The sequence below is a fragment of the Balaenoptera ricei genome, chromosome 20 (genome assembly GCF_028023285.1).
Source record: "Balaenoptera ricei isolate mBalRic1 chromosome 20, mBalRic1.hap2, whole genome shotgun sequence".
Lineage (NCBI taxonomy): Eukaryota > Metazoa > Chordata > Mammalia > Artiodactyla > Balaenopteridae > Balaenoptera > Balaenoptera ricei.
The window spans coordinates 20,555,175-20,565,690 of NC_082658.1; the positions used below are offsets into that span (position 1 = coordinate 20,555,175).

General features: G+C 58.9%; 1 protein-coding gene across 1 annotated transcript; it reads right to left on the minus strand.

Annotated features, from left to right (window-relative positions):
* Positions 1-3,482: 3,482 nt before the first annotated feature.
* Positions 3,483-9,867, minus strand: P3H4 (prolyl 3-hydroxylase family member 4 (inactive)). Its single transcript, XM_059906629.1, has 8 exons — positions 9,142-9,867; positions 8,875-9,027; positions 8,585-8,756; positions 7,653-7,781; positions 6,619-6,764; positions 5,876-5,959; positions 4,257-4,401; positions 3,483-3,929 (listed from the first exon to the last, which is right to left on the minus strand). The coding sequence occupies exons 1-8, from the start codon at positions 9,622-9,624 to the stop codon at positions 3,907-3,909; spliced, it is 1,335 nt and encodes a 444-aa protein (XP_059762612.1). The 5' UTR covers positions 9,625-9,867; the 3' UTR covers positions 3,483-3,906.
* Between the last annotated feature and the right edge of the window lie 649 nt (positions 9,868-10,516).

Sequence of the window (10,516 nt, forward strand, 5' to 3'; positions counted from 1 at the left end):
TGGGGGTCAGAAGAGATGCTATCCAGGCACCCTGGTGCCAGCTGGCACCCAGCCAGGTGATGATTGTGGGGTGATGTGTCCCCAGTTTGGGCTGGGGCTGGCTCCAGTGGCCAGCCCCAGCATTCAGCATACTCCCATCTAATCCCCAAGTCATCTTGGAGTTTTATCATGCAGCCCTGGGAGCCCAATCTAGTCTCTCTGGGCCTCAGTTTCCCCATCCATGAAATTGGGGCCATCTGCTGGAGCCATCCTTGGAGAGAAGCTGCAAGAGGAGGCCTGGATGAAGGCCCCTGAGTGGGGAAGCTGCATAGGGCTTGGGCCCTGCGGCTGCCAGGACTCCCCCAGTAAGCTTATGAGGTTGGCCCCAGTGCCAACTGGACACAGCCTTCTGACACAGGAGGGGGTCAGGGGGACCCTACTCTCCCTGAGGAGGAGAACACTAGGGTGAGACTTCAAGAACTAGTTCTCAAACCTAAGAGGGGAATTTCTTCCATTGGAATTTACAAGAATTTGGGGAGATCCCATAGGACCCTCCCTCCCCCGCCTGCCTTGGCCATCACCTCTCAGGATTCAAGAAGAGGCTGGTCTAAATGGCCCCAGTGAGTCTGTCCCCAGGCCCTCTAACATCTGGTCCAATCCCAGGGAGCCAACAGCGGGAAGTGGGACTGGGCTATGCAATCAGGCCTGAGAGTGAGGCTTGACTGCCTGCTCTTCCTCCCCTTCCTGCTTTCCTCCCTTCCTCCCTACCCTTCCTCCTTCCCTCTCTCCCTTCTGGAACTCTCTGCCTCCCTCGGTGAGCTGTGGCAATGTGCGGGCTTTGTCTCCACATCTGGTCCTCACCTTCCTCTCCTGTGTCCCAGCTGACAGCATAAAGGGACAAAGCCAGCTCCGGGGACCAGAGAGAGGAGACCAAGGTGTTCTCGGCTCTCTCCCTTCTCTGAGCATCACGGACTTAGGGAGAAATGTTTCAAACCCAGCTCAGCCATCCCCCACCTTGAGGAACCTTGGACAGGTTGCTTCTCATTCCTCAGCCTCACCTGTGGCAGAAGGGAATTGATATCTATGTTGCAAGACTGTTTTTTGTTTGTTGGCCGCATGGCATGTGGGACCTTAGTTCCCGGACCAAGGATCGAACCCTTGCCCCCTGCAGTGGAAGCAAGGAGTCTTAACCACTGGACAGCCAGGGAAGTCCAGGAACCGGAAGACTGTTTTGAAGGCTGTAAAGAACCTGCCAAGTGCCCGGCACACAGTAGGTATTCAATACATTGTAGCAGTGATGCTTTGCTTGGGACGGGGTCTTTCTGGGTCCAGGACACCTCTGTGACATCTGAGTCTGGCCCTATTGTGTGAGGTCATCATCCCCAGTGCCCTTTTGGCTGTCTCTAACCTTCTAGCCATTTTGCTACAGATGGTAGGGCTGCTGAGGTGCTGGGTGGGTAGTTAGGAGCGGGGTAAGGAGAGGACCGAGTGAGACAGAGACGTGGAGGAGGTGAAGGCGTCTGGGCTGGGTGGGGTTGGGAGAATGGGCTGGACGGCCCCAGAGGGCCCACGCTGGGACTCGCTAGAACTCGGTCTCACCGGTTTGGGGAGCTGGCCGGGCAATGGGGAGACGCTGGCATCAGAGAGAGGTGGGAGTGGCTGGCGGCTGCCAAGGATGGAGAAGCTGAGTAAGACCCACTGGAAGGGGAGGCTCCTGGGCTAACGCCAGGATGCGGGTGAGTACCTAGAGAGGGGCGGCCTTCTGTACCCAGGACACACGCGCGCGCGCACACACACACACACACACACCCTCACCCTCAGACGCCACCCTCAGATGCACACTTGGACACACACACCAACACACTTCTTAAACCGTACCCCCCTTCCCGCCCTGTTCTCCCTATCCTCTCACCCTGCTTTATTTTTCCAACGCACTTATGTAACATGGCCTGATAACTCATTCATTATTACATTTATTGTTTATTGCCTGTCTCCCCGCTGGAATGCAAGCTCCAGGGAGGCAGGGGGTGCTTGGCTTGCTTTGCCCACTATTGTATGCCCAGCACCTGCGGCGTACCCGGCTCATAGTAGGTGCCCAATAGATAAGCGTTGGGTACAATCACATGTTCTAGGGTTAGGATCACGAATGCGCGCACCCTCAGGGACGCATGCGCAAACCCGCTCTGTCGCCCACGACGCTGCCACGGACGTTCTCAGACACGTGCACGCAGGCACTCGCTCACATCCACACCAACACCCAAGCACACAGGCCTTCTCGCTCCCGCACACAGGCGCTTTCAGACTCAAACCCAGCGGTCCAGATTCCAGAGCTCCTACTCACGCAGGCATGCTGGAACACGTCCACACTCCCCACCCTCCGGAGGGCCAGCCCCGGAGCGCAGCCCCTCCCAGAAACAGGGGGCGGGGCCTCGGTGGAAGCTGACAACACAGCAGCTTGAGAGGGGTGGGGTGGGGCAGGGCCGCCCTGGTACCTGGGAGCTCTTCGGAGACGCTGCCACTGCATACCCACCTACGGGAGAGAGGGAGGAGTGAGGTCACCGGCGCCCCCAGCTTTGACCCCGCCCGTGCTCCACAGTCCGACTCTGTCCTTCCTTTCCTCATCTTCACCAAGGCCCAGGGGAAGGGCATGGGGTGGGGCACGGAGTCCTCCTGGGCACAGCGATGGATAGGGCCCAGGCCACGTCAGCTGGCACATCTGGGCAGGGGTGTGGGCGGTGAGAACTGGGCTTACCAGCTTCCGCTCCACCTTCCAGTAAGAGGAGAAAGGGCCTCCACCACCCTGCCGCTGGGAGAACAGAAATGTGGGCAGTGGGCCAGAACTGTCACCTGGCTGGCCCTAGCCCGGTGTCCCTCCCCAGAGAGACCCCTTTTGCCCCTACTTCCCTGCTCTGGAACATGAAGTGGGGGGAATCACAGGGTGGGTGGTAGCCACCTCCAAATTCTCTGCCCCCCAGAGCCAATGCAAGATTGGGCAAGACGGTCTGGCAGTCCCATTGCCACCACAAAGTCGCATGTTATCAAGCCGTATCCCTAGGGTTCCTCTGGCCACTCAGAGGGCCCGTTCCCTGCTGTGGAATGAATGGGAGAATGGGCAGAGAGGGCAGCGCAGGGCATGCTTGCTCTGACTCAGTAAATGCTTGGAAAGTAAAAACCGGAAGTAAGTGTCCTTGGCCCCCTCCCCACATTCCCTGAGGGAAGCGATGCTGAACTAGGAAAATACAGGACATACCACCTTAGAAATCTGAAACCACCATCTTGCCAGGACTCAGGCAGAACTGCATCCTCACGCCCCCTAGCGGCAGATTGCAATGGCAGGCTGATGCTCCTCGTGGTCGCAAACACCCAGGGTCCACAGAGGGCGAACTGTGGCCCCTCACCTGTCTCCACATTTACTGATGAGGGGAGATGGGTGCAGAGGGAGGGAGGGAAGGACCTGCACCCTCACCACTCCTCCCAGGGGAGTCTGGACCCCAATGCTGTGATTCATTCAACAAGAAATGTTTATTGAGCACCAATTGCCAGTGTGCAAGGAACAGCTGGACTCCTGGTCCAGTGCTCTTCGTGATGCCAGCTGCCCCTCTGCTGTGTCTGCAATTCAGGCTGAGTCCCCAACTAGGAAGAGCTAGCATCTTCTCCTCCAGGAGACTGCCCCACTGGGTGGGGAGGACACTGGGAGGAGGGCAGGCCGTCAGCAGCTGCAGCACCATCATCCGGTGGTCCAGAGACCCAGAGAGGAGGCAAGAGGGGTCTGGGGAGCAGGGCTCACAGTTGGGACAGGATGGGGCCTGGTCAGCTATGTCCATTTACATGTTTAATAAATAGTTGTTGTTGCTGCCCAGGCTGGTGGGGGTGGTGCCATTGGGCCCGGGATTCCTAAGCTCTTGAGGGGTGCCGGGGGCCCTCTTCTTATGCTAGTTCAGGCTCCGGCTCTGAAAAATGAAAGGAGAGAGCATTGGGGTCAGCTTCCCATCCCCAACAGGTTTCTGGGTGCTATCCTCGGGGAGGTGGCGCAGGCAGGAGTGAGGGTCCCCAGGAACAGGTCTCAGCTGGTCCCTGCTCCAGGAAGGATGTCACCCCCACCCCTCTACCACGTGGGACAGGGGTTTTGCTAACAGGCCGGAAGCCCCCAGAAGAGGGGTGCCAGCACCCAGCACAGCTACTCCACAGCCTCTGAAGCCCAGTGCTTGGATCCTCCTGTCCCTAACGTCCAGCCCAGGCTGCATCCCCGCCCCTCCACCAGGACTCAAGTCACTGACCGGCCTCAGCCTCGTCACCCTTGGCGTCTGGCTCCTGCCACCAGTCAGCATAGATGCTCTCCTCGTAGTCGCCCTCCCCTTCAAACTCGGCATCAGATGGGGGCTCCTCAGGCTCCGTGGGCGGTTCTGTCTCCTTCAGCTCCATCTAGAGCAGCCCCAGGATGGGAGCATAAACCAGGTCACAGCAGGCACAAACTCAGATCGGCTCCCTTCCTGGCCAAGGGGCCCTCCCATCCCATCTCGGTCCCAAACCCCTCCTTCCCAGTCACACTCAAGACCTCACACAGGAGTGACTGGACGGTTTCTCCCTAAGTCCTGTTCCCAAACTGCCCCCTCAGTGAACGGACGCATGGGGCTCCACCAGCAGAGCTTCAGGGCTGGTGTAACCTTCCTCCTCTCCACAGCCCACCTTTTAAGCATAAATACACAGGCAACACTGCGAGTCTATGAATACTGTCTGCTCACGCTGCTTCCCGGTCGAGAACACCTTTACTCCCCTGTGCTTGGATAGCTTTTGTTTATCCCTCTAACACCAGGCATCAGCTCCAGGATGCGGCCCTTGCTGATGACCCTGGCTGCGTCTGGAGGCCTCGTCCAGTGCCCCGTGCTGACTTCTCCCATTGCACTGAACTAACGGTGAGCTGATTAGGCGAGGGACTGTGCCTTTCATCAATTTACCACAGCCCCAAGCACAGTGTCTGGCAAACAGCAAGCAACAAATAACAGTAATCAAAATGGCTACTACCCCCTGAGCGCCTACTATGTGCCAGCTCTACACTAAGTGATTTACATACTAGATCTCATTGAATTCTCCCCACAACAGTGTAAGATGGCCATTATTCTCTCCATCCCATGGATGAAGAAATGGAAGTTAGAGTGTTACCTAACACTTGCCTGGAGGCTATCCAACTGGGAAATGGTGGAGCCAAGTCTGGTAAGCACCAAAGCCTGGGGGCTCACTGTGCAGACCTGGCCCCCTGTTTGATGAGGGGGGGCATGGGTGCATGAAGAATGCACGGGATGGATAAATAAGCACTGGGCAGCAACGCCTCAGAGAATTCAGGCTCTCAAACCCTCATTTAGAAGCAATGTAATAACACACTGTGGTCCTTCCTTCCCGGCGTCAAGTGTTCATTCATTCACTCACTGGTTCATTCAAGCTCAGTTTCTGAGGGCCAGCTCTGTGCCAGGTGCTGTGGGAGAGCTGGGAATAACCTGGTCCCTGTCCTGGAGCCCAGTCCTCTAGGAGACTGGCTGGAGAAAGGGGCGGGGTGAGACAGACGAGGGCTGTAAATAACTCCGGTCCAGGGAGGCACAGACGGTCGGAGTAGGCACTGCAAGCCCAGATGACAGAGCCAGGACACACAACAAGGGCTTCTGGAGGAGGCGCCACCAGAGCTCGGCCCAGGAGAAGCGAGATTCAGACATGTAGAGAAGGGGGGTGTGAGAACACGGGGTGGGGAGAGGAGGGCAGGTGTAAGCAAGGGACAGGTGAAATCTCTCTGCCTCACAATGGCTGACTGCCACGAGCTGAGGCTGAGATTTGGCACAGCGGCCCCAGGAAGAGGATCAAGGGGTGTCCATCACCACCCAAGCCAGTAGGGCAAGGGGCCACTTACCTCGTCATCTGACTGCAGGTACATGTGCGCAAACTCCAGCAGCTCCCGAAGCTCAGCTGTCTGGTTGTGGTAGAGCATGGCCTCCTGGGAGGAGGGAAGGAAAGTGAGGTGAGCCAGGCCCTGCTGCCAGATGGTGGAGGAGCCAGAGCTCCTAGGATCTGGGCCCTCTGGCCCTTTTACAGCTCGAGGAGCAGGGAACAGGTATCAGTTCACATGCTGATCGAAAAATCACAGCTGCCTGAAGTGCCGGGTTAAGAAGGATTCTGAGGGCTCAGTGAGAAAGAGGGCCTAAATCGATTCGCAACGTCTGCCACTGACAAGGAAGTGGGGAGTGGCACCACGTGCCCCATATTTGCCAGTCTTGCCCTAGAATTCCAAGGGGTTCCTCAGTTGGTCCAGGTTATGGGGTCCCTGGGGAAGAAGGGCAAAGGCCAGCAGTGAGCATGGTGAGAGTGGGGAAGGGAGCAGGCAGGGACAGATAACTTTTTACCTCCCACATGCCAGGCACTGTGCTGGAGACGTAGGCTGTTCCACCCCCATTTTGCAGGTGAGGCAACAGATTCAGAAAAGGCCAGTAGTGTTCCCAGGACCACACAGCTGGTGGGTTTGAACCTAGGACTCCAACTACAACCCAAATTCTTTCTTTTTATTTCTCACCCTGCCTTTGGAGGAAGCCAGGTTTTTTTTTTTGTTTTTTTTTTTAATCAAATCACATATCCTGAGAATGCCTCGGCGATGCCCACCTCCCTGGGCTGGAAGTCCTCCTCCTCCAGGCCCCAGCGAGCCCTGTGGAAGCGATAATACACCAGGTTTTGCTGCATGACGTTGTCTTCGGGGTCAAAGAGCATGTAGCTGGCGGCACTGCGGGCAGCATGGCGCACGTCGTTCACTGCAGGCAGGACAGGAGTGAGTAGTGGCCCTGGCACTTCCCCACCTTCAGGGATAACCCTCAACTAACCCACCCCTATCTCCCAATTTAGTCCATTGCCCCTCATTCCCCAGCTGCCTCCCAGAATACCTGTTGGGTGCCTCATCCCACCCAATAATAATACAAGCTAGAACGTATTGGGCACTTACCCTATGCCCCATGTAACCCATTTAAATAAGCTTCACTGTTACTGTCATCCCCATTTTACAGATAAGACATCTGAGGCACAGAGAGGTCAGGTAAACTGCTTGAGCTCACACAGCTGGAGAATGATGGCACTGGGGAATCAGAAGCTGGTGGCCCAGCCCTCAACCTGTTTGCCAACTAGAACACAAAGGGTCTCCTGGCCCTTGGTCTTCAGCTCCTCCTCTCCAACTCCAGCCTGTCTGAATCTTGGCATCTCTGCATTGCAGAAACCCTGGAGATTGACCATCTTAGCCCCGGCTGATGCCAGAATCCCCCTTAAGTGAGGAGAGCCTTAAGTCCTGGTGCTACTTTTTATTAGCCATGTGACTAATGGCCCCTTACCCTCTATGAGCCTCGGTTTCCTCATCTGAAAAATGGGTCCAGTAACGCCAGCTACCGGTTGCTTGTGAGAGGATCAAGTGAGATAAACAGATGTGGCAGAGCTTTGTAAACTATCAAGTGCTGTGCAGTTGTTGACTGTCTAGTCATTTACCCAAGAGGCCCTGGCATTCTCCCGAGGCTGCTCTCTGTTCCCCGCCACAAGCCTCTCACCTGCCTCACCACCCCCAGCCTTCCCTCCCATCACCAAGGGTCCTCAATTCTGGCTCGGCTTCACTCCCAGTGCAGTGCTCTCCCCCACCCCAAGCCCACCAGGAGGCTCACACTTGTAGTAGGCAAACTGCAGGTAGTGATACATGGTGGCCACGAACTTCTCCACGAAGTAGCCGCCCACGTTGGGGGTCAAGTTGGCCTCACAGTCCACCTTGCACTGCAGGGATTCTGCAAAGAGATCTGGGGGTGGGGGTGGCAGCGGTGAGGAGCTGGACGCGGCGGCGTCCAGCAGCCCGCAATAGTAGTTGAGATACTTGGCGGTGAGCTCGTGCTTCGGGTTCCTCTGTACTGAACAGCTCCATCCCGCTGATGGGGACAACGGCCGATGACTTCCAGTCCCAGCTCTGCCTGATGATCCCATGAGACAGTCGAGGGACAAGGGATGCTGTGGAAGCCTACAGTGGCCTGGGCTGACTTATCACCCCCACAGCTCACCCACCGCCCCAAAGCCAGAGGAAGCCAGGGCACACTGGGAGGTTGGCAGGTGAGGCCTGGAGGTGGGACTGAAGCCCAAAGAGAGAAGCTCAGGACAGTCCCTTCTGCCCCTGCTGAGGGACTCCGCCCTTAGGGATCCCCAGACTAGGTGTGATTTCTGGCCACAAACTGCTTTCTGCACACACCTGCTGGGTCGTTTCCCACCTCAGCAACTTTGCACCTGCGTTGGCCTCTGCCTGGAAGGCCCATGAACCCAACCTCCCCAGACCTTTTTGGGATGTCACCTCCTCTCTGCACCGATGCCCAGCACCTTGGACACTCCCTACTGCAGCCCTCTGCACCCACTGGCAGGTGTTCTGTTGGCCCCTCTCAGCCAACGCCGACTGAAGGGTCTGAGGGTCGGGATAACACCTTATGCCTGTCGGCCTCCCAAGCACTTAGTAGGCGCTCCATAAATGTGTATGGAATGAATATTTGTGTTAAGGTGCCTTAGGAGTTCTGGGAAGCAGGGCCCTGTGGATGAAAGGGATGCCCACCGGGGTGGGTACCTGCTATGGCTGGATAGAAGTCCTTGAAGTCCACCTGCTCGTGGGCGCCCTCGCAGCCAGCCAGACACCGGGCAAAGACGGCCATGTACTCGGCCAGGGCCCGCTCCATGTCCTCCGTGCTGCTACGGAAATCTCCGCTGTTGTAGAGCTTCACAGCCCGGAGGAACACGGCCTAGGGGGAGGGGACGCGGCAGAGGGGTCAAGGGGACCCCCACACCTCCCCTCCCCCACGGGCCCTATGGGGGGACTCAGGGAGTTGCGTCAGGGCTGGCCCTACCCTGGCACCCCACCTCGTAGGGCTGGGCCTCCAAGTCCGTGAGGGGCTCGTCGGCGGCGTCCAGCAGCCCGCGATAGTAGTTGAGATACTTGGCGGTGAGCTCGTGCTTCGGGTTCCTCTGAAGGAAGGTGTAGGCCGCGGCCACCGCTTTCTCCAGCCGGTTCGCCTGCGGCGTGGGGACAGGGCCGGTCAGCAGGGCCAGAGCCCGCAACCCCGAGCACACGCGAGGAGCCGCGCTCCCCGCGACCCGACTGGGAGGCGCCGCCGCCTGGGCGCGCACCTTGAACAGCGCGTAGTGCAGGTACTGGTAGGGCAGGCGGCTCTGGAAGTCGCGCAGCAGCTGGCGCGGCGGGTAGGGCACCTGGAAGGCGGGCAGCGAACGCTTGCAGCGCCGCAGGCAGGCGGCGCGCTCCAGGACGTGGCCGAAGAGTCGCAGCTCGCGGGCCCACTCGTCGCCGCCGCCGCCGTCGGGGCCGGGGGTAGCGGGCCCGGGGGGCGCGGCGGCGGGCGGCGCGGGGCCGCTGCAGTTGGCGTGGCAGAAGGCCTCGCTGTCCCGCAGCAGCCGGTGCAGCCGCAGCGCGGCCTCGAGGTAGCGCGCGCTCTCGCGCCAGCTCTCGCCCTCGTACTGCTCCAGCGCGTGCCCGTAGGCCGCGGCCAGGGGCATCAGGTCCTCGGGCGGGAAGCCCCGGAAGCTGTACTTCTCGTACTGCGCCCCGGCGCTGCCCAGCAGCAGCCACAGCAGCCCCCACGCCGCCCGAGCCATAGCCCCCTCCGCGCCGCTGTCTCTCCCCTCCGCGAGCAGGCGTCCCGGCCCAGCTGCCGGGCAGGCTGGCGGGCTCAGGGGCCCGGGGCTGGCCGGCGCGCACGCTGGGTCTTAGCGCCTGGCACCGGGGGCAGCGAGGCGGGGTCGTGGTTTGAGTCAGATCCCCCGAGGGGCCGAGGGCTGTGTCTCCACTCTTTTCAGAAAGCCAACACTATCCTGAGTCCCCGACCTCCTGCCCTTGGGGGTCCTCCCCTTGGCAGATGGTGAGAGGGTGGAGGAACAATTCCCGCAGGGATGCGGAGCCCAGAAAGCCCCTCCCACACAAAGACAGTTCCCCCCGCCCCCGGGACCTTAATATAGAGAAATTGAGGGAAGTGCCACCTCACTCTACTTTACCCAAGCCCTGGAATCTGCTCTTCCTTCCATCAGAGCGGTCCTTCTGCTTACTCCCCACTCCCAGCCCCGAAGAGGTTCCTCCAAGTGTCCCCCCAGCCCGCGACGGGGAGGCACACCCCCGGTTTTACCCTGCACATCCTCCACTCTCACCACCTCCCACTCGATCTCCATCCCCACGTCAGAAAGTCCTCTGGCAGTCCAGCTTTTGCAGGACAAAGCAGCCCGTCCCTGGAGAGGCCGTCCCTGGGGCAGAAGGGGTGGGAGGGAGCACTGAGATACCCCTCCGATTTTGGAGCCTCACCAGCCACTGGAGAGACCTAGTTTGGGGTTGCCAGCCAAAGAAACAAGGGCTGCCTCAGTCTGGCTTTAGGACCCGGGGGGCTCCAGAATAAAACTCTGAACTTTTTTTTTTTTTTTTAAGTCGGCTCCGACTTTCCCAACTTTCCGGAACTTCCCTACCCCTCCCAGGTCTCTCAGCCCCAGGGTGGGGGTGGGG

Coding starts and splice junctions, on each gene's coding strand:
- P3H4 (XM_059906629.1), bottom strand. CDS start 9,624: ATGGCTCGGGCGGCGTGGGGGCTGCTGTGGCTGCTGCTGGGCAGCGCC. Junction 6,765..7,652: donor GCAGTTTGCCTACTACAAGT/GTGAGCCTCCTG, acceptor TCCTGCCTGCAG/TGAACGACGTGCGCCATGCT. Junction 4,402..5,875: donor ACCTGCAGTCAGATGACGAG/GTAAGTGGCCCC, acceptor GGGCTGCTCTAG/ATGGAGCTGAAGGAGACAGA.